The sequence below is a fragment of the Scleropages formosus genome, chromosome 20 (assembly GCF_900964775.1).
Source record: "Scleropages formosus chromosome 20, fSclFor1.1, whole genome shotgun sequence".
In the NCBI taxonomy this organism is placed as follows: Eukaryota; Metazoa; Chordata; class Actinopteri; order Osteoglossiformes; family Osteoglossidae; genus Scleropages; species Scleropages formosus.
Window position 1 is genome coordinate 20163612 of NC_041825.1, and position 23727 is coordinate 20187338.

The 23727-nt window shown below is 45.3% G+C and overlaps 1 protein-coding gene across 6 annotated transcripts in view; it reads right to left on the bottom strand.

The window, feature by feature from the left end:
• The window catches only part of tnrc6c2 (trinucleotide repeat containing adaptor 6C2), a 51008-nt gene that overhangs the window by 20960 nt on the left and 6321 nt on the right, over positions 1-23727 (bottom strand). For 4 of the 6 annotated variants that reach the window (XM_018762117.2, XM_018762116.2, XM_018762115.2 and 1 more), the window contains exons 2-4: positions 19092-19191; positions 18209-18230; positions 8766-9059 (exon numbers count right to left, since the gene is read on the bottom strand). In XM_018762117.2, coding sequence (XP_018617633.2) covers positions 8766-9059; positions 18209-18230; positions 19092-19154 — 379 coding nt within the window. In that variant the 5' untranslated portion in view covers positions 19155-19191. Of the gene's footprint in view, positions 1-536; positions 597-8765; positions 9060-18208; positions 18231-19091; positions 19192-23727 lie in introns of those variants that run through there. The other 2 variants (XM_018762118.2, XM_018762119.2) reach the window with 2 other exon arrangements.

A 23727-nucleotide genomic window follows, 5' to 3' on the forward strand; every position in this document is an offset into this window, starting at 1 on the left:
TCCCAACAGTTGAAAGCCATGCTCTTGTATGGCACTTTTTTTTTTTTTTTTTTTTTTTTTTTAAAAAACCAAGAGGAAAGGCAGCGAGAGAGGAAGAGAAGGGAACTGTGGCGCTGTGGTGTCTCTCACTCCTGGAGCTGCTGCAGCTAAGGGCGCCATTTTATCAAACCTGAACTGCAGCCAAGGGCTTAGAGCTGCTGTCTACGTCTCACTCGTGTTCCCGTTTGCTTGCTTGCTCTCTCCCGCCCTCTACGTCGCTTGCTTGCTCGCTCTTTTGTTTTCAATGCGCTTTTACAAGAGACGAGGAATAGAATGCACATTAAATTAATGACTGAGCTGCAGACAGCAGGCAGATCGTCTCTGTTTTCTCCCCACGCGTCTACTTTTCTGTTCCTGCCATGCTGAGGGCTACAAGCAAAATAGCAACAACCAAACAGGGATTCTGAAAAGGGAAAGCAAGAAGAGCAACTAAAATTTGAGAGAGGGGGGGTGGGGATTGAGGGCAAGGCAGTGCGGCAGTGACGGGGGGGAGGTACCTGAAGAGAGGTGCCGCCCGACCATCCTGAGAGACGCTACGTTTTCAGCGGAGCTGTGGCCATCCCTGATTCAATATGTCTGCTCTGAGGCATTTGAGCCTCATTTTGAAAAGCTGCCAAGAAACTGCAGCTCTGCGTGTGAGCAGCCGCCCCTCGGCTGTGCTTCACATCTGTTCAGTCCAACCTCCGCCCCTACACTACCGCCTTATTTATAAACCCCTTCTTACCCTGTCTGCACTCTAAGAAGGGGTCTCCCCCGTTTTATCTGGGGAAAGTTGCCATGGCCAAGGGGACGCGCTTCGGAACAGTTCACGCCACAAATATTTCCTTGCACAATTATGCTGTGTGACAGCAGGCAGGGAGTACAAAACAACTGGCACAATGTTTCTCCCCTTCGCTCACGCTTTCAAATCTGTTGCAGACTCTACTCGGGACAGAATTAGCAACATGGTTTACATCGGTGCAATCTGAACCGCTGCCAAAAGGCATAATACGGCTTCTTGCGTCGGCCGCTGAGGGATGAGCGCGCGTCACTCGCTGCTCCAGCAACACACACGCAAGCATGTAAAAAACACAGCCTCCCATGCTACGTCTGTTTGAACGAGCGCCATCTATTGTCACACCAACATGAGTTTGTGCAAAGCAGCACAGCAAAAGTGTGATCCCCAAATCAGCAACATGACATAAAAACAAACAAATACATCTCTCCATCTTTCTGACACACACAGAAATGCTTGAGAAATAAAAAAAACCGATTAAGGAAGAATGGATATGGAAGGCTCACACATGGGCATGTGGCCAAGAGCTAAATGCCTTTCCACCATATGCCTCAATCAAAGTTGAAGTGAGGTTGAGAAAGATGGGGGGGAGCGGGAGGTCATGGGAGAGGGAGCAGAGGATCCAGACTGCAAGGAAGAGGAGTGCCAACTCCCCAAATGAAGTCCAGCATTGTTTATAAATGATCCCAGTGCTGTCCAAAGACGCAACAAGTCAAAGTGTATGCAGAAAAGAGCGTTATTGTGTCACAATGCAGCACCAGCTTTTTTCCCCAGCAAAACATGCCATGACGTAAAGCAACTTTGATTATTCCTTTGTCTAAGCATAACCCCTTATGCAAAACTCAGGCTCACCAGATCAATAAGGCTGCTTTGTTTTCCGAAACTGATATGCTACAGTGGTTTAAAGCTCACTCTCTAGGCCCTCGCTCGCTCAGCAGCCAATCTACCTCCGTCCCCACGTTTCTGGAGACCGTTGTTTCCCAGCTGGGTAAGCGTAGGCTGATGAAGCCATGTGGGAGACTATTCGTCAAGATGGGGAAACCTGGGACAGCCCTCGACGCACACAAACACCCCTGTCCTTCCACCTCAAGAGCAATGCGTAGCACAGCAGTTAATGATCACAACTCGAAAAAAAAGTCACAGGTTCCAGTCACAGTGGGGCCTAGGAGATGGGGCACTTTTTCTGAGCTACTTCACTGGAATTGCTTTGTTCAATAACTGCCTCTCTGAACCTATGCATTTTGTTCTTTGGCTGTGCACTCAAGACTTCTGGCTGACTAAAACTGCTCCCATTTTGTGTTTTACAGTTGCAAACATCCTTTCAAGCAGGAAACCAACAACAAGCAGTGTGGCAACAGCCCTGATGATGATTGTGAAAACCCAGGGAAACAGCTGTCTGCCTGTCTTTCCCTGTATGCATTAGTGTGGCCTGCTTTATGGCCAACACCTAACCACCTGCTAGGCCGGGGGGTTGGGGAGGCTGGGCAGGCTGGACTGGCGCTCATAGGAGCCCTGCCTGTCAGCCCAATGCAGCTTCTCGCACGTGACACAAATGGGAGAGGACATATTGAGGTCAAGCCGATAGGACTCCGGGCTCCCATGCTCTCGCAGCTGCGACCAGCTGATCTAATTGGGTGGGGGCGGGGCAAGGAGGCTGGTACTGTCACACCACGCTTTCCTCGCATTGCGGTGCAGTAGCTAAGCAGCAGTGGTTGGATGATTTACTGCAGTGCTATCACAGGGCAGGTGGAAGATGACAGGCTGCGCTGTCCAATCTCTGTTGGATTGACTGTGGCACTGCTGCAGAGTGAAAGCTCCCACAGTGGACCCTGCACCCCCACTGGGCAGACTTCTCTTAATTTACTCAGTGCCCAGCAACCTTGTGCTTAAATGACTGACCGAGTGAGGCTGTGTGCAAAATGTTCCCCTTTCACCGAGTCAGGTATGAACACGAGCAGATTATCATGGTCAAATTACACAAATGGATTAACAGTCAGTCAGCATTTCAGCGGTTAGAGCTTCCAACTTGCCATCAAAGGCCTCGGGTTTGAATCCCTTCTCAGAGACTAATGCCTCTGAGCAAAGTGCTCACTACAAATTTCTTCAGTAAAAATTCACCTGCTCTATAAATGGGCAAACAGCTGAGTAGCATAGTACACAAACCGATGTGAATTGTACAACGCCTTGTGGAAGAGCTTAAAATTTATATACTCATAGACAAAATAAAAACAGATCTACTATATCATAAAATTCCATTAACATTTTATCATGAAAAGAAGAAAGGCTGTCAATTGAGAAAGGGACTTTGCGTCACTTTTGCAGGTGTTCAAAAATGGGTCTTCCGGCTGTTGCATGGAGAAAGCGACCGTCATCCGCTGTGTTGTAATTTTGCTGCTGTAGCCACTGTGTGAAGCCACCACTAGAATGAAAGATCCAACAAAAAAGCTTTGGCTCTCCTTCCGTCTGAGCACAGTTGAAAGCGAGTCACAATACAGCTCAGCCTGCATGAAAGTGTGTGTAGTGGGGGGAAAAATGTTTACAATTTACTGTTGAGCAAGGCTTATCTCATTCATCTACGTATTAAGTGCTGAAACCTTCCAGCGAAAAAAGAAAAAGGTTTGTTTCCATTCATTTAACCAACATATCCCCAACAGAAATAAACATCAGCAGCTAAAGACACAGTTAAATACACATGTTTGATTGCTACAGCACTGTAGAAACATGTTCTGTAACAGACAGGAAAGAGAGGCCTTACGTATTGATAGGGGAGGGGCACGTGTGCTTAAACTTCTTAAAAACCCCAGTGGGAGGGTGGGCAAAGGCACAAGAGAAATATTGCCCAGTTTTGACAGACATGCAGATACACGCATTGAATACAACTGTAGCTGGATAAAGGCCAAATCAATACACATCCAGAAAACTAATGAACTAATCAGTTCATCACTGGGCAAATGGGCGGCACGGTGGCACAGTGAGTAGCATTGCGGTCCCACAGCGCCTGGGTGGTGCGAGAGGACATGGGTTCAATGCCTGCTCAGTCTGTGTGGAGTTTGCATATTCTCCCTGTGTCTGTGTGGGTTTCCTCTGGGTGCCTTTTCCTCCCCCAGTAAAAACATGGTGTTCCAGGTTCACCCATAGTGTGAGAGTGACAGAGTGTGTTGCACTGATAAGTAACCCAATGTAAGTAGTGTAGGTAGCAGTGTGAATAAGGTATAGGCTAATAATGCTACATAGTGTTAGTACTGGAAGTCACTTTGAGGGGGGGAAGCATGAAATAAATGTAATCATGACCATCCACCTCTAGGAATTCACAGCCTATACAGACACACTCCCCCTTCCACACTGGGGGGTCAGCAATGGTTTGCCCATTCAAGTACAGAACAGGGGTTGTTGCTCTGTATCCCATTTCTGTGGTACAGAAATGATCAAGGAATTTTACTAGCTGCTGACATGTTTTCTCATACAGGTGGTCCCCAATTTATGATGATTCAACTTAGTTTTTTGACTTTATGATGGTGAGCTGGTGATAGACATTCAGTACAAACTGTACTTTGAACTTTTTCCTGGACAAGCGATACGGCAGAACGATATGCTCTCGTGATACTGGGATCCGCATCTCCCAGTCTGTTCTGCAGTGGTGTGTATTAGATGTATTAAATGCATTTTCAACTTCCAATATTTGAGTTCCAATGGGTTTTGCACAACGTAACCCCATCATAAATCGGGGACCACTAGTATGTGTCTGTGGGGGTAGAAGGTAGCACACCCTTCACTCTGCTACTGAAGAGCCCAGGTTCAAATCCCCACTCCAGTAGTATGACTTTGTGGTAAACTGACAGAATAAGCATACACTACTGTATAAACAGGTAACTCATTGTAAATTGGATTATATAACAAGGCAGCACAGTGGCACCTCAGTGCCTGGGGGGTCAGCAAGAACATAGGTTCCATCCCCGCTTAGCCTGTATGGAGTTTACATGTTCTCCCCATGTCTGTGCGAGCTTCCTGCAGATGCTCCAGTTTCATTCAACAGTCCACAGACATGCAGTTCAGGTGAACTAGTGACTAAATTGCATTTGTGTGTGTGGCTACCCTAAAATGGACTGGCATATTGTAAAGGGTGTACCCCCTAGTTTTGCAGCTAATTCTTCCAGGATAGGTTCCAGTTCACCATCACCCTGCTCAGGACAAGTGGTTATTGAAATTAGATGGACACCTTGGGGAAAGGTGCCAGCTAAATTACATTTTTTTTGGGCAAAAAAAGGGGCAAAAAAAAAAAAGACAGGCTTTTCATTAGACATCCTCATATCATTAATAGAAAAATGTAAAATGGCTTCACTCCGGTAAAGACATAATATTTTTGCTTATTTGTTGATAAATGGGATTGGAAACAACCTCAACACAGTTAGCGGAGAAAGAAAATAAAGCACAGACAGCTGCTTTATGCATTTTTAGTACCTTTATAAGAGATAAACATTTATTTATTACAACAGGGAAAGTGAAAGCATGGCAGAGGTTATGAGCTCAGAGAATAAAACCCATCACAGCTCATGGCCAGCGTGGCCTGAATTTGAGTGCTCCCATATTATTGCTTGGCAGCTGGGAGTTAAGCAGACCTGGTGAAAGTGATCTGCCCCACGGCAGCCGTTAATGCACATTCCAGAAGTCCAGCCACCTGCCAGGACAGCCTGTCCATCTGAGACCAATACCCAGTGAGCTTGAGCCCAGCAACGTTCGACAGTGTCTCCGCCTACTCACCCGATGACAGCATGCTGCCAGAGACCCCCCACTGCCAACCACATCTTTGGATGTTACCATACTTTGCCATTAGCTTACCAAAGTGTCCAAGGCAATACCTGTACCCGCACACACTATAGTAGCCTTGCACGGAAAAGACTGGGCATGAGGGCTGACAATGATCAGGAGCCACTGAAGCAGCTCCCTTGCAACACTGGAAAAGCAGTACAGAGGAGTGTGTGGAGTGAACTCAAGCAGATGTTGGGTTAAATGTGAAAATGTAACCAAACAGCTAGGCTACAGAGTCTGCTCAAGCGGAGCAGGGCGGGAGGGCTGAACAAACAGAAGCACCTTTGTATAATGTTCTTCCGTTGTGTGGCCCAAGCTAATCCGGTGGTCAGTGAGAAAACTGAATGGGGGAGGGGGTTTACAGGAACTTGCAGGAAATCTGTGGATCTGCTTTATCAGTGTCCTTGTAACTCCCCACCCACCTGCCTATGAGGGCTCAACAGATAATCTGGGTAAATCACATTCAGTTACTGCAATCCAGTCAGCTGGACCTTGCCTCTCTCCCCCCAAGTGGTGCAAACCTCTGATGCACAAGGAACGCTTGTCTGTGTAGGAAAAGATGCTTGGAGCTAACACAGACACACAGCAGAATGCTGAGCTGGCTACCACAGCACCCTCATTGCACTTAGGACAGCTACACCATAGTTATGTTTGTTAAGCTATTTGCAAATACATAACATGTATAGTTTGCTTATTCTACCATAGTAAAAAGGTATTATTTGTGTTTAAAACAGCTCTGCTGCTATAAGCAAGTGGCATAGCAACTGGAATTCTCACTTTGAAACCTGAAGGTACTTGGCTTCCCATGCTGGGTGTACCCCTCAATCTTGCACCCAATGATTCTGGGTTAGGGCCTGAGCCCCTACAACCCAGATCAGGACAAGCAGTTAATGAAAATGGATGAATGTTCACTCTACGTTCTGGTAGGTGTTGGGCAGGTTTTGTGCAACTGGCAAACGTTCTGTTGGTACAAGCTCTTCCGGTAACTTCCTCAAAGAATGAGAACAAACAGAAATGCACTGATGTACAATCACCTCTCTACCTCCAGGACAGCGGCTACTGTAGGCTTCATGAAGAAAGACGAAAATTCTTTGGTACGAAATTCATTAACTAATTCATCAACTGAACTGTGAAGTATAGTGGTAGGTGTCAAATGTCATGGTTATTTTTACTATTACACCTCAGATTCGAAAGGTCTGGCTGAACACACTGTGTCAAATGTCTGCAGACATGTCTCTTTCTCTTGATGTAATGCACAAATTGTACTTCTGCTAAGATGTACATTGTTTTGGCCAAAAGCATCTGCTAAATGAATAAATGTAAATGTGTTTACTGTTTAGAAAGGAGATCAAGAGCACCAAATTCCTTGGTGTTTACCTGGTGGAGAACCTCACCTGGTCCCTCAACACCAGCTCCATAGCCAAAAAAAGCCAAGCAGCATCTCTACTTTCCGCAAAAATTGAGAAAGGCCCATCTCCCACCCCCTATCCTCACCACATTCTACAGAGGGACTATTGAAAGCATCCTGTGCAGCTGCATCAAAGCTTGGTTTAGTAATTGCACCGTTTTCGATCGCAAGACGTTGCAGCAGATAGTGAGGACAGTCGAGAAGATCATCAGGGTCTCTCTTCCCTCCATCTTGGACATTTACACCACACGCTGCATCCGCAAAGTCACCAGCATTGCAGATGACCCCACGCACACCTCATACAAACTCTTCATCCTCCCGCAGTCTGGCAAAAGGTACCAAAGCATTCAAGCCCTCATGACCAGACTGCATAACAGTTTCTGCGCCCAAGCCCTCAGACTCCTTAATACTCAGGGACTGGACTGACACAAACTATTGTCCTGTTTTAGTAATTGTTGAAATGTCTAGCACTGTTTGCACACGTCTTGTACACGTGCACTTTAGATAGTCTGTGTCGGTAACTGTGTTTTACGTAGCACCATGGTCCTGGAGAAACACTGTTTTGTGTCACTGTATACTATACCAGCTGTATATGGTTGAAATGACAATAAGGCCTCTCCTGACTCATGCTGGGCTACAAAACCACATGGCCACATAAGGGAATACACATCCCATCTAATCAGACTCTCAGTGCCCAAAAGGTCAGCAAAGTGCTTAACCACTAACCCGCACACATCTGAATTTCCGTGTATGGAGAAACTCAAACCAAAGTGCAACTGAAATATCTTGTGCTCTATTTACTTTTATGGTTAGTACTCATTTAATGTACTGAGTGTTAGAAAGAAAAAGCCTGTTTAGTTTAAGCATGTGTAAAGTATTTGCTCAGCCTGACACCTCTTTTGTTGTTCACACCACTAAAAGAACATATTTCCAGCGTGTATCGGAATGTGCTGTGTCAGTTCAGTTTTGTAAGCTTTGTATTGCCCAGGTTAAATGCAAAGTAATTATGAATAATTTAACATTAATTTTACAAAAAAAAATTTTCAAGCTAAGGAATAATATTAAAAATGCAAGTTTTGGCAATGTTAGCTATACTATAACTTCTTAATGATTTACCAATTTATACAGTGGGGTAACTGGACTCTGTTTTTGGGATATTAACAGGTTTTACCAAAACAGAATGCATCTGACCTGTAAAGACCGTTTACTTGCTGAAGAAACGTGTAGCGATGGGGTGGAAAAGAGAGACCGTGCTCTTGCATTACATTATCAAAAAAGAAAGACACACATATCCCTGCACTCCAGCCTGGGGAGGGGGGGCTGTGTTTTGAGTCCAAGTGCTCTTAGATTTAAAAAGCCTAACAGCAAAAAAGTGTCAAGTGTCGCTGCCTTGCAAAGAGCTCGACCCTTCTTCCCTGTGGCTCCAATGTGCACGTGGTGGTCAGAACGCCCCCAAGTTCATTAAAAAGCTGACTCCAAACGCTCGAGCTTCGAGTGTCCCTCTGAGAGCCATTAAGCGCTTCAAAACGCAATGTTAATTTCCTGAACGTTCTCAAATGGGCCTATAAGGACACTTTACAAACAATGCAATCCTACAGCCTTCTGTGCAGGATGTCTACACACCTCTTGTTTGTCTGAGCACTGACACTGCCAACTATCTGGCTTCCTGAACTGTGCCTGAAGGCCAAGCTCAAACACTGGTACATGTAGGATGAGAGGTGAGCTGGGGGTTCTGACCTGGTTGCCACTTGCTCAAGGAGGTCTGTAGGAGGCCAGGTGGGGAATGTGCCCCTGAGGAAAGAGACAGGGTCCCTGTGGGAAGTGGCTGGCCCCTCTTCAGTAGCTGCTTGTGCTCGTGCTGGCGGAAACGAGGGGGCACCTCGCGGGGAGGGTAGCGCTGGCCGGCCGGCTGCTGCTGCGGCTGGACACTGGGGGGAGCGCGCTTGCCATTGCCATTGTTAACTGTTGGCACGGACGGAGTCACGCTGGGGTCAGCAGGGTGGGGAGGGCTGGGCTTGGCAGATTCTGGCACTGCAGAGGCAAACAGCAAAGCAACTGTTACGGGCAGGCAGACACACACGTACGCACGCGCACACACAAAGCAGAACTACTGTCATCAATGCTGTGGTGGGTGAACTGATACAGGGAAGCTTCCCTTAGCTACGCCATGTGCTGTGCTTGATTATGGGATTCTCCTACAAAAACCCTTTTACATGTCTCCTGCTCAGATGTACGCAGAGATCAACCCCTGCAAACACAGCCTGCGCACATGGTAACCACAGCTTCTCTTGCACAGAAGTTAGAAACCTTGTTTAAAGAGGAACTAAACCTCTTCTACCAACACTGCCCTGTACAGTTAAGGGAGCCAAACAGGCATAGCTCCACTGGACGCTAATGACAACGTGGAAGAAAGCTGGGGAACAAAAAGCTCTGCTACCAGAGACTGCTTTCCCAGTTCACTCCAGGACCAGTGCTTGTTCACGAGGGGGGCATGTTATGCTTAATCCTACGAAATAGAGTAACAGCAGCAAAGAGTACAAGAAGTTGTGCTTCCTCTCAACTCTTGACCGCTCTCGCCGACTTATGACTTCACCCTCTGTGACTTTCATGAAGCGAGGCCATCTTTGCAATGGTGTCATAGATCAGAATTTGAGCAGAAGAGAAGGGAGGGTAAAGAAAACCACATAGTACAACCTTGTCACTCTGCACTGACATCAATGAATGGAAATCAATGAAGAATTCAGATAGATGAACACTTGACACACTGTAAACCCAGCACACATGGAGTCCATCACAGCTCTAGTCATCAGAGTGCAGGGGAACCAGCAGCACCTCTTGGCAGTCAATAACCTGCTCTTCTACTCTCACCGATTCCTTTTACTATTAAAGGCCTGTTTTTGCCTTATCAAAATCTTTTTCAGAGGAGTGTGGATTTCTGAGTGCTTTCTGGAGCAGGGGCAATTGTGCACAAAATGTTGTACAATGTACTCAGGAAGGACGCAGACCTGCAACCAGGCAACAAGGGCCTCCTGAGCTGGGGCATGGAGTGACACGGAACAGGCTAGAGGAGCTGTGGGCTGTCTGATGGGAGCAAGTGACACAGAAAGGACTGCACACCCTTAGCCATCCTTAATGAAGCATTCATCAACAGTCCACTGTTATTATATTTCAATTTTTAATTCAGGATTTGGAAAGGAAGGGGGCGCAGTAGCAAACCGGGTTTGACCGGGTCCTGCTCTCTGGTGGGTCTGGGGTTCAAGTCCCGCTTGGGGTGCCTTATAACGGACTGGTGTCCCATCCTGGGTGTCTCCTCCTCCTCTAGCCTTACACATTGTGTTGCTGGGTTAGGCTGCGGTTCGCCGCGAACCCGCCTGGGACAAGCAGTTTCAGTCAATGTGTATGTGGGTTTGGAAAGGTCTGGGTCACAACTCCAGATATTTTAGACACCTCATGCACTGCCCTAACAAATACACAGTGTTCAGCAGTTTCCCAGCTTTTGTTTTCCTTTACATTTATTCATTCATCCGACACCCTTGTTGACTTATGTCAGGTTTGTTCACCGGGTCATTCACAACGATTTACCCCTTTATACAACTTGGCAACTTTTACTAGAGCAATTAAGGGTAACTACTATACCACCTGCTACCCTTTATGAGCAAAGAATGATCTAACCAGGAAGTGTGTAAAAGGCTTCCTTCACCCTCCCACCAGGAAATGGCCCATTTCCCTCAGTGGGTCTGGTCTGAGCTTGAGCCTTCTGTGATACGCCCACTTTCACTCTGCCATGCAGAACATGCAGAAAAACAGGATACTAGGTCAAAATAACTCATTCTGAAATGTACAGATGGCCAGTTCAGCCTCATCCCTGACCCTTGAATGCTCACCAGGCAGGATGAAGAGCTGTCATCTGTGGTATGTCTCCAGCAGAAGCTAGCAAACATTACTGACATCACTGAGACCAGCTCATGTGAATGCTTTCCACACTGCATGTGTGACAGGGACCCCTGTCAAAGACGCAAACCCAGAGTGTTTGACGTCACACTGCTGTGACCACGATGGATGGGTGTCTGGAGTGTCTGACCTGCTCACATAACAGAAGACTCCTACATCGAGGTCTGTGCCTGTGACCTGCTGGTAATACTGGTACACTTCAATAATGTCTGTTCCCACAGGGATGGCCAATTTGTAGCTCTCCTCTTTAAAACAATGTACAAATGAGTACGCATGTGCACGCACACACACCTACACACACTTTTTTGCACAAAACATTGTGTGTTGTTTCTACTGAGGCTAAATAGAGCCTTAAAAGCCATCTGTGCAACTGGCCAGAACCAAAGCAAGCACTAGAACTCAAACTATAAGCAAGTGGCATAGCAACTGGAATTCTCACTTTGAAACCTGAAGGTACCTAATCTGAATCCTCCTGCTGTAAGTACCTTGCTCAAGGGTATTACAGCAGGAGACTACTCAACTGTATAAATTGCAGTAAGTAGCTTTGTGGGAAAAAAACATAGCTTCATAAGTCATTTTGGAGAAAAGTATCCGGTAAATACACAGATGTAAACATACATGATGTTGGTAAATTCGTGCTCAGACGCACTTAGTACGGTGCACGTGCAATACCCACCACTCCCATTCAGCTGCACTGTGTGCAGCTCCCACCTAATGGAAATGTTTCCGTTCTCCTTGGCCTGGTCTTCTAGCGCAGCCTCTCTGTAAGCTGCAGCCGGTGACGCCAGCGGCTGATTAATTCCAGCTCAGCCCGCCTGATGCACGAGGAGCCAACCAGCACAGGGATGGCCATGTCCTCACTCTCCCTGTTCCCCTCCCCCACAGCCTCCCCAACCCTGCCCTCCCCCACGTACAGCTATTTCAGTCACTTCATTGTTCGCTGCCGATATGAATATATTACAGGAAGCAGATGGACCCTATAATTCTGTGCTATTCTCTTAGGCAAACTGAGACATTCCCCCCCCAGCAAACCTCTGCCCTAACCCTGATTGCCTTCTGGAGCCCTGCTGATCAATCTTTCTGGAAGCTTGCAAACGAGCTGCCTGGCCCTCCTCCAATCAAGAGATGGTAAGCTGGGGGAGGGGCTCAGGCAGTCCCACCCTCTGTGTTTTGTTCTTTCTGCTCTTCGACAGTGCCAGGAGATGCGACATATGCAACCATTATTTTATCTGTCTTTCCAAGCCCCCCCCCCCCCAAAACACTAAAAATGCAGCTGGGGGAACAGGTCTAGTCAGCATTTTGATGAGTTCAAGCACAAGCTATCGCTGAGATTTTCATTGGTCCTCAGATGATGTGTCTAACTAATCAGTAGATTTGTGCGATAGTGCCATTCTAGGGAGTCGAGGCAACAAGCACAGGTGGCAGCATACGCTCTGACGTAGCTAGAAAGGAGAGACACGGAGACAAACCAGAAGTGATGAAAGACGAGGGGGTTGTCCACCAACTGAGCACACTGTTTGCGATCCCATCGGGGAAGAAAACACGTTAAGATTCACAGATTCCTCATGAAAGACGCGTCCCCCAATAAAACAATCCCAGCCTCTCCCTCACTCCATGGGTGCTAGCGCCATTGTTAAATGGCTTTATTTCCCTAATTGAACACATACAACCTAATTGCCTGCTGTCAAGACTTGATGATAAACTCAAAACACAAAGTGAAAGGGGTGAGAAGTCAGAACACTCCCTTTCAGGTAAGCCAAAGGAGTATAACTGAAGCTGAAAGGTGGCAATTAAATAAATTATTGTAACAAGTGTACTGTAAATTCCATTAAACCATCAGACTAAAGCCCTCTCAGCAAAATTGCTACTCAACTTGTAATTACACACTTCCAAAAAAAACTAAGTTAGTCAAAACGTAGAGCAAATTAACACCAAAGCAGCAGCACACAAGGAGCTTCTGTGGAGTTTGTGTGCCGGCCACGGAGCGTCTCTCCTCTGCGTGCAATGGTGGGTCCTAGGCGCTGCCCTTCCACCCAGCCCATTCAAGGCAAAAACTGGAGCATGCAACTTCGTTCTGTAACCTTCAGGTTCAAAACTAACCAAATGAGCCCAACTCAAAGCTAAGACATTATAGGAACATATAAAAAAAAAAAAAGCCAGAGTAACATCAGACACTTGTTTACAGCCTGTCATCTGGAGAAAGCTCTACTTAAGAATTTGTCACCACACCAGAGGTAACAGGGGTAGTCTGCCTTAATAACAAGGCTAAACCTGTCAAATGCTGTATTCTCAGATGCTGTATTCTTACCCCAGCAGCTTGGTTAAAAGCAGGGAGGTGGTTATCATCCCATGGTTCTCCTACAGTAGACTGCTGTGGCAATACCAGCAGACCACCATACAACACAACACCCACCACTATATATCCTGTTTCACTGTACACCCGTTACCTTTTATGCAAGAGCATGTCGTCGATGAAACCGTTGATGAAAGGCTATATGACCAGTTCAAGCACAACCCCCGTCCACCATGCACACGAGCTACAAAGGCAACTTTGCATCACATTTCTGCTCTCTGCCATACAGTGAGTCACTCACACCCACTCACTGATGTGAACCCCCAGGTAGCACACCACTGTACATCCAGTGTGGCATTGCAAAAGCCTCCACTGAGCACACAGCCAGCATTCTGTAGTTCATTACAAACACATTCTGCTACTTCCCACAGGGGATCAATGTCAGTGGAGCTTTGGAAAACTAGTCTCTCCTGCATCTTGAGCAGGTTTCCACGCTGCAGTAGGCCTGCGGCACAGACACGGACTAGCTTTAATCACTGTTGGACAGCTCTGCTTATTCCGACAGGGCCAAGGACTGGAGCAGGCAGCACCCCAACAGCACCTCTGACTCGACTGGCTGCATTTCAACACTCAAAAGAGATCCGTATGACAGCACGCAAATTGTCAATTAATTAGAAATACATAATTACACACGATACAACATTTAAAACCTATGGCTCTCAGGAGCCTGATTCCTGATGCTTGCACGAGTGAAATTTTACATCCACATGTGTATGCACGCGCACACACCAAAAAAAAATTCAGCAATGCCCCTGGCTCTTAGCTGCAGATCAGCACATCAGACATGTCGGTCTGTAACACCCACACAATTCATAGTCCATTTGACGTTCAAACAGATGAGGCCACCTCATTGATGCCTCTAACTGCACTAATCCGTTCACAATGTACCGAAAGGTAATTTATGTCTGTCAGCAGCACTGCTCCATCTTTGTTTTGAAATTTTGTGTTAAAAAGGCATATGAAAAACAAAGGCTCCAACACAAAGTGGGGAAAACCAGAATCAAGCTGGAAATCAGGGGCATATAGCACTGATGGAAACACAGTATATCCTACCACTGTACAACGAGAGGTCTCACTAAGGAGGTCCATAGCCATTTACCAATCCGTCAGTTAGTCTAGACATGACCTTTATGACAATGCTTAAATTGAAGGGAGGGTTCAGTCTTCCTTTTGAGGATACTACTGAGGAAATGAGAACTATAAAAGAGGCATACACACACGGGATGGGGGGGAAGGGGAGGGTAAATGAATTGCCTCTTCACCACAAAATTCTGCAGAGCACAATTTGTCCTTTAATGACTCATTTACAGTGTACGTATAAACTTTGCTGTTACCGAGACAGCGCAAAAGCAAATTAGTTTCTAATTAAACTGCAATTCATGGAATCTGACACAAAGTGTTGATGTAATTAATTGAATGTGAAATTGCAAATTAATCTAATATGAAATTCCAATGTTCCTGCCTTCAGATAATGCAGTTATCTTTTATGACACTATGTAAATATGTTGCACTGTGTGAATGCTGAACAGGGTCTCCTGGGAAAAGCATGAGGAGGAAGAAATGAAACATGGATGTGTATTACATTTATTCTTCTAACCGTTAAAGTAGCCTCGGTGGCACAAATTAAATGTGTACAAGGGCATTTTAAGAGGTGGTGGAGCAAGACTGTAGTATCACACCTTGGGTGGTATACTAGCAGTTTGGCAATGAGTCGTAGTTGCTCCTCGAGGTACAGTGCATCACTGGAGCTGGGGCCACCCTGAGAACAACTGTTCACGGCAAACCACCTTCTTTAGGCACACACTTTTGCACGTGCCTTATGTGCTAAAAACAGTCCTGTGATTAAAAACATACTCCTCTCTCCCAAAACCTAGCTTTCTGGGCTCTGGAACACATAGGAGACCATAAGCTCTGCTTTTCTCCAAAACAACTTACAATTTCAAGCATTTATACACCTGGGTCATTTTTACTGGAGAAGCTTAGCACAAGTACCTAGCTCAAGAGCACCTCAGCAAGAGATGGGATTCAAAAGTGTACTGGGGTAACTACCAAACTGCACCCCACCCTGGACCACCTCAATCAAAACAAAAATGCAGAAATGTGCCATAAGCAGATGTAAAGTCAGATGAGTGAAGGGTATGGTTAGTGGGTCAGAAGCAGTTAGAAGAGTCACCCTCCACTCAGAAGACCTTGGTTAAAATCCCTGCTCCTGCTGCTGTGTTCTTGAATAAGGTATTTTCCCTGAAGTCACTGTGGAAAAAAACTGAAAACTAAAAGAACAGGTAAGAATAATAGAGTGTTGGGGAATCAGTGCATGAAGACCTTGTGTTTTAATAACAGGATCAACACACATCCCAGAAACACCTTCCCAAATCTGACCCAAGGGAGGGAACGGGGCAGTAGGAGCATATTACGTTAATCCACAGCGGCTGATGTTAACACATCACCTGCAATCCAATAAAGAGGAGGAGAAAGGTTCCTGGCATCATTAATTCTGCTATCTTCTACTATTGCAGCCATCAGCTCATCATCTAATAAAACATCAGCACTTTGAGGTCTGATTTAGTGCTCTGAGCAGTTATGTAAAAACAACTGTCACTGGACCAAGCTCATGAGCACAGGCCTGAAAAATCTCTGCTGCAGGCTGTCGGAATGCACTAAAAAAGACTTGCTGTTCATTTTTCCATCGCCGCAGACAAATGGTCATGTCCCCATGTATTTTAGTCCTGCTGGCCCTGGCATTTGAGTGTTTTGCTCTGAAACTCTTATCCTGAGGTGCAGAGACCTGTGTGCGCGTGCATGCACATCGCATATGCGCAAGTGCGCTTGCGCACAAAAGCAGAGAAGGCTGGACCAGTTTTGTTTTGGCATTCAATGGGGGAGGGAAGAAAGCCCTGCTCCCCCCCCAGAGCTGCCGTCAGTGCTCAGCACTTCAGCAGATAGGAAACCCTAGTGTGTTCTCACTCCCGCTTTCAAACCTCTCTCTCGCCCCCACTGCTCTCGGCCTCGTCAGTACCACACTTCTGTGATGCCTTTCTGCTGTCTCCCTGCCTTAACCCATTCCACTCAGTTGGTTTAGCACAGATGGGCCTCCGTACACTGCCATTTTACACTCATTTCTTTCCACAGCTCTCCTGCTAGCTGTACCCTGACAGGGCCCCACTCAGTGTCTCATACCTCTGTCTACTCTCAAACCCACAGCCCTCCTCTTTCCACAGCAGTCCTTTTCTCAACCAATAAAACATCTTTTCCATAACGGGCACCACAGAACTGAAAACCATACATATAACCAGCCATCATATTCCAAAACCTCAAATCTAACACCAAAAATGGAGTCTAGAAGATACATATCACAATAAAGTCAACAGAAGCAGCGTTTCCCACAATGCATTATGGCAGCAGTTGCGTGCAGCTTAATAACTCGCATCGCCTGAGGACACAAAGCAAAGCACAACTGGATTAAAGTAACGTAATACAATTCAGGCAGATGCATGGCAGCTCCAGTCCCTAAGAGCATCTGTGCTCTTTAGAGGCTCCCACCAGGAAGCTTGTGACATTTCTCAACCTCTAATTAAAACGCCTTGAGGAGGAAGATGGTTGGCCTTCACTCAGGCCAATGAATGGCCCTTCTACTTATTGGAGCAAAGCTGCCCAATGACTCAATGCAGAACTGAGGAAGGGGCTTGTTTCCACTGCTGAAATGCCAACGAGTCCTAGGAAAGCCCACCACTTTCCAAAACAGACTCGTATCTACTCCAGCCCTAATGACAGCCAGGGTGCCCGTAATGCCAGTGGGATAGACACTCTGATGAAACTTTGCAACCATCAGTCCCTGAGGATACAAAAGCTCCTATTCCTATCTGTGGTCCAACCCTAGTCTAACAAGGTTCTGCCAGCTCGTACAGCAACAGAGGGGTTGACAAATTGTACTCTTGGGTCCTGCCCACTTGCCACCCTCTCCACACATGAGGAATCAAAGGCAGTATGTCTCTGTGTAGAAAAGCTTGAAAATCCTGAATGTCAACAAGACCAGGAGGAAGAAAAAACACACACTGCAGTCTCCTCATGGAGACCACACACTGCAATGCATGTGATCATCATACAGAGGTGCAGCCTGCCAGGAAGCATGTCCACAGCCATATTCAGAAAGGCATTCTCCATGCAGCCTTTCAAGGTCATCTGAGCTGCGCTGGGTTCTGCTCACTGCAGCACCGATGCACATGTCAGACACTGCTGACTTCATTTCATTTGCACAGGGAAGATAACATGAGCTATATCACAGCACAAAGTAAGACAAAGTTAAAATATTTAGCTAGAACAATGCTACCATCTTTCTCATATCTTAATATTTCAACCCTTACTACACTTATGCACAAACAGCAGTGTTTCTGCTACCATTTACTCTAAGGACTCAGGGCTCCAACAAAAATTGAATTGAAGACTGTCATTGTACTGCTGTGCAAAAGAACGAAATTACAGAAAAAGGAAAAACCTTAAAATGGAAAAGGGTAAAAAGGTGAAGAGGCTCCTTCTGTAACTCTCCTTGAAATAAAATAAGGTCATAAAATGATTTACAAATGTCAAATGCTTCTCTTAACTGTGTTCACACTCCCCCACAGAACTACGTATACAAACGCTTTAGAAAAGAGCATCTGCTGAATGAATAAATGTGTGTGTGTGTGTATGTGTGTATATATATATATATATATATATGTGTGTGTGTGTGTATATAAGGCACCACTATATATGAAGAGTCCCACACCAAACAGAAGAGATGAGTGAACTATGACCATTTACTGCCATTATGGCAAAAATTCAGGGAATCACCATCTAAATTATTTCTCGCTAACACATAACTGTAAATGCTTTCACTCACCTTTGGTTTTCTGTTCAGCAGCCTGTAAATAAAACACAAAACTAGCTTTAAGATTGAAAAGGGTAAAAATATTAAATACAAAAATATTTTAACACCAGAGAGCAGCTTTTAAACACAAAAGTTAAACAAGTACAAATGAAAAGCCACATCACCTCCCCCAAGTGTGCAGAACTATGGCTACACTAAAGAAATTAATAGAATTCTTTAATTTTAAAAATATATCATATTAAGCTGCATAAAGACACGCTAGTACAAAAATTCAGATCAGAGCTTCCAGACCACACAATCCACGGTTTGACCTCCTGAAGGAGGCCCCGAGCCATCACCGAAACACAAGGAGCTCATTGTGGAGTGAGCTGGGCTCTGGCCCAAAGACTGTGGCTCCACAGGGAGAACAGCACCCTGGGGGTCTCACACACACAGCTTTGCTCAGGGCCCGCAAAGAGGAGGAGGAGTAGTCTGTTCCAAATGCAACAGGAGTGCAGCAGATTGCTCCAGCTCCATGTCACAGACTGCTCCCCCAGCCTTCCGACACATGGTCCCTTCCACTCTACCCACATGTAGTTTACGCACTTGGCAGGACAGTGGAGAAAAGCTTGTTTTGGGGGTAAGTTCATGATTTATGAGCCTACCATCCAATCAGATGCACAGGTCCACACAAGAATGATCGCTATTGGAGGGAAGCTTTTGAACATATTGCGCATTACACTCTTAGAAGGTGACATATGTTTACCGTTAACATACATATAACCAGTTGTAAAGTTGGGTATCAAACATATATTGTCAAGTGATGATCACTGTGAAAACTACTCTGGTCTGGGTGCACCTCTAGCTGCCATGCTGGTCTTCTGCCCCTTGGAGAGGTAGCACTGGACACACTCACCTTTTTCTGAGCAGCGTCCTTCTTTTTCTTTTCGTCTTGCTTTTTCTTTTTCTTTTCTTCCATCAAATGGTTCTCTACTTGTGCTGCTTGCTCCTCTTGACTGGAAATAAAACAGTAGCCAGGTGAGATGAGAAACTGAAGTCACACCAAGTTCAAGCAGACTTTTAAATTGCAACATTCATGGTGAAATGACACATCCAACCCCTCCGCGACAAATACTGAATCAACGCAATGTACTGGTTTGAACGCAGTAGGACCAGCTTGAACAGAGACATCCAATCACACGCTTTTTTCCCTCCAGTAGCTAGTCTAAGGAAAATGACCCAGAGAGAGATCAGATGGCTTGACCGACTCAGACGTACCCCCCTCTCCTCCCTCCCAACTTTTGTTTCTCTTGGCGTATGCGGGTGGCTGTTCCTGGAAACCATTAAAGGAACGAGGATGGAGGAACCCAAAAGTCATTGTGCTGTGAGAGCCACGTGACCAGTGCCAGTCACATGTGCTGAGCCCTGCCAGAACTCCAGCACCACATGTATGTCCAACAGCAGATAGGTGGACAATGTCAAGTGTCCACCCAATTAATGCATGCATCCAGTACCATAAAGGACTGTGATTGTATCCAATTAAAGCTGTTGGCACAATGTTATTTTTATCCTGTTACCCCCATTTAAAAAAAAAAAAAAAAAAAACCTGTCATCAAAAACTCATTCAGCACACAGGTAATTACTTCAGAAATGTATCAGCAGGACATTAGTCAGGAAATGGATACCACTGTGTATTAACCAATATTTATTTGTGGTGGGTGTAGGTTGAGGACAGTAGTAAAATCCACAAGAAACACAAGAATGTCTAGCAACAAACAGCTGTTCAGTGGTGTGACATCATGGGGTAAATATCTACCAGAGTTAAATATCCAGCCCCCTGTTGTAACCAGACCACCTAAAAAGTCAAATGGAGATAAAAAGCTGTCTATGAGCCAAAGACTCCTCTCTTAGGTCCTCTTTCTAGGGAGGACACAGGTCCCTTGCAAAAACAACCTGTATTCAACACTTACGTGGACACGGGCTACATTAGTCACTGCACTTCTGATTTGCATGCCTTCTTTTCTTACAAAACAAAAGCATACACACAGATCTGGCTTAGCCTCTCTTGAAATTTGGTAGGAAGTGATGCAGGTAGCCAGCAACTCATGTATAAAGCACAGTAAAAAGGGGGAAGATGACCACAAGCAACAAATACACTGTAGTCAAGGGGCCACCTTCAGGCAGTTAAGACTTCATACTTCGTGAGGAAATTTAAGCAGTCGAAAGGGACAAGATGGCAGAGAAATACATCGAGGTTTAGCCACTGAGCTGCTCAAATAGCACAACTAAGCTATTTAGTGTGGGGACACCTCCTGCCTGTGGAAGGAAATCCAGGCCTGACATGGACACCACTTGACATTCGGGCAACATGCAAAAGCTAAAACCATGGCTGTTCCCCTGGCTGTGCCCCTGACCTAACCCCTGAACGGTGCAGAGAAGCCCAACCCCCTGAGGTGTCCAACCACAAGGCTAACACTAGAAACCACTGTACAATTTGATATCCTGCTATATTAAATCAGCAGATCCACAAATGCTGAGTCGATGAAGAAGCATTAACAGTCTGCAAAAGAAAAAAAAGCAAAGTCCAAAATGTAACCCTGTCATGTTCTTTTTCACTAAAACAATATGCTTTCCTACTTCCCTTTAAAAACTTAGTTTGTGGAAGAAAAATGCAGGTTATGACTAGTTAATACAGGCTATAAGCCCAGTTATGGTGCCTTTTGTAGCCCAGTCTCAGGCTCACTGGTGCCCGGATGTCCAGAATTCCACTCTGCCGTTGTTCTCCATTGTTAGGAGCCTGCATGTAGCCCCTGCTGGCACAATAACCCATTGTGCTCTGGCTATGGCCAAGGGAAGGAGTGCCTCTCTCTTAGTTCTCTTTAACCCCCTCCCAGCTTGTCCCCATCTACTGGGACCAGCTGACCAAGCAGAGAACAACATTCCCAGTCTCAGACACAAAACAACCCCAGATTCTGCTGTGACTTTAAAAAGCTAACAGCAGCAGCAATGAAAACGAAAAATAAAACAAGTAGTACTTCTCAATAACTGCTTAGTCAGAAGGTTCCAGCTGGCAGCATCCACAGCGTCTGGACCCAAGGCGGACTACCACGTTCTCACTAAGGGAAGAATGCATCTGTCCATTATTCCCTCTCTTTTTCCCTTTAAGTCACCATGGACACTGTTTTATCTCCTCCCATAGGCTGGCCCAAAACCAGCTAGCCAATTGCGTTGCTCGGTGGGGCTCACAGACGCTCTCCACCCACTCCGGTATCCCTGGAGTGCTGGCCAAAAAGAGGGCGGGAGGCCTGGCACACAACAACAACAGAAACTGCCCCCATGTGTTCTGTGAAAAGGACACCGTATTACTTTTAAAATGTCTTGGACCCTTTGAGTGCCAGAATTTTCCAGAGTGCTATGCTACAGCAGGCAACAAAGCTATTAATAGGCACACTGCTCTGGAGGTTGCATTTTCAAATGCACAGCAAGCAAGCACTGCACCCGCCTGTTCATCTTTTACCTGCTGTACCCAAAACAGACTAAACTGGATTGCATGTCTTCAGTACTGTATACACAGACGAGAACGAGAGCTACATTACTGCGGGGGGACAGCATGGAGATTTTCATCTCTCTCACAACTTGTTTGCATTCATATTAAGAAGCAAACCGCACTGAAGAGAACGGGGCACTACTAGACCGACGTCTCTTCTGCCAGTGTTGACTCAATGGAAAAGCAGACCATCAGCTGATGAAACAAGTGATGTCCTATTCCTTAGGAAGTAAATCACAGAGAGCTGTCAGTGAAAGAAGGGCCGTTGCATCACCTGACTCATAAGTGACATAAACCAGGAATGAGATTAGCCCTGACCCTGGAGGAATGAATCTTCTTTTTCTTCATTTCAGGAAACGACCTATTCTGTGGTAATAACTTTACACAAACCACTTTTAGACAAAGTTCCAGTAAGGTGAATCCAACACCAAAAAATGTGGTCTGAAATTAACAAAAGCACAGACAGCTGTTTTCTGAAATCTTGTGCCTGAAGTTGTAACCAAATATCCACCGCAAGGCAAGGGTCACAGACACAGGGATGTAATCCCTTACATTTTACACAATAGCAGGTGGCACACTGGTTAAGGACAAAGACTTCTAACCTGAAAGATGTCAATTCAAGTCCGTGTGGCATTGATCAAGGTGCTTAATTTCATAGGTGCTATGTAGATTATGAAGGCTGTACAAATGGGTAGAAAGTGTATGTTATTGGATGACAACATCAGCCTCTCAATTTAATTTCCTTGGTTGATCTCTAACAAGTACCCACATGACTGCTGCAACAAGGACAAGTAACATAAATAAAAATAACCCTGTGAGAAGTACGCTGGTCAGGTCCGGTAAAAATTAGATGACCGCAAGGGGCAAGGCTGTGGTGTAGCTAGTCCCCTCCCAGTGCCATACTATTCCTTGAGGAAGCAGAAAGAAAGCAGTGTGTACAGAGATAGTAGCCCAAAACTACAGGGACAAGAAAAAAATGGAGTTTATCCAGGCTTTTTATTATGATCTCCATATTTCTTTTGGTCATATTTTGACCTGTAAGGCAGATAAACATGTAGTTTAAAAATATACTGCATTTCAGTAAAACTTTTCATTTGATGATTGTCAACATGTAGTGCATTTTTCAGTTGAGCAATATATTTATTTCAACTTCCTTTGGATAAATTAACCTTCATTTTGCAAATGCTTTTGTCCAAAATGAATTACAACATTAAACTTCACATGATTTACCCATTTATACAGCTGGGTATTCCTACTGGGTCAATTCAGGGTACATAACTGATAAAATATTGAGATCACAAGGCAAAAGGACTAACTACTATGCCACCTGCCCCAGCACCAGACAAAACTATTTGAATTTAGATTCCAAAAGAATGAATCAACCATTAAAGTTCAATATGGGTAGCAACAGAAGTACCTTGAGTACTAAAAACTGCAAGGGTTACCAACTTTGTAAAAAAAAAAAAAAAAAAAAAAGGAATGCTGGGATTCAGCTATAGCCATCCAAGGATGCAAGTCCCCTAATCCTGAGGTGGCAATAAAAACAAATAGCAACACAAAAACAATACAGACAAAACACAAAGATTAATCAGAAAGCCAGATGGCATTTCAACACAGTAAAGCTGGGAAGTGCCTTGTGACCTCACAGGCACTGCTTGGTTAATTGTCTAGTGTAATTATTTGTAATTGTCCATTATTTTATTTTATTTTTTTACTGGTGGTTTGGTCTGAATAAAACTGTGCACCTTGATATGTGACATGATTTAAGTTGCATGTAACTCTCTATTCAGAGATTAGTCAAACACCTATTTTACCTTAGCCTATTACAAGACACCAACAAACACAAGGACAAAGTAAGTGAGCAGAAAGAATATCAACACACGGCTGTAAATAAAACCGTCAGACCAAACGAAGGAGCATTACAGGAACAGGAAGGAGGCGGGGTCATCTTTGACATCCTTTCGGAGTTGGGGAAGGGATGGAATCAAAGTGACGGGTTGTGTGC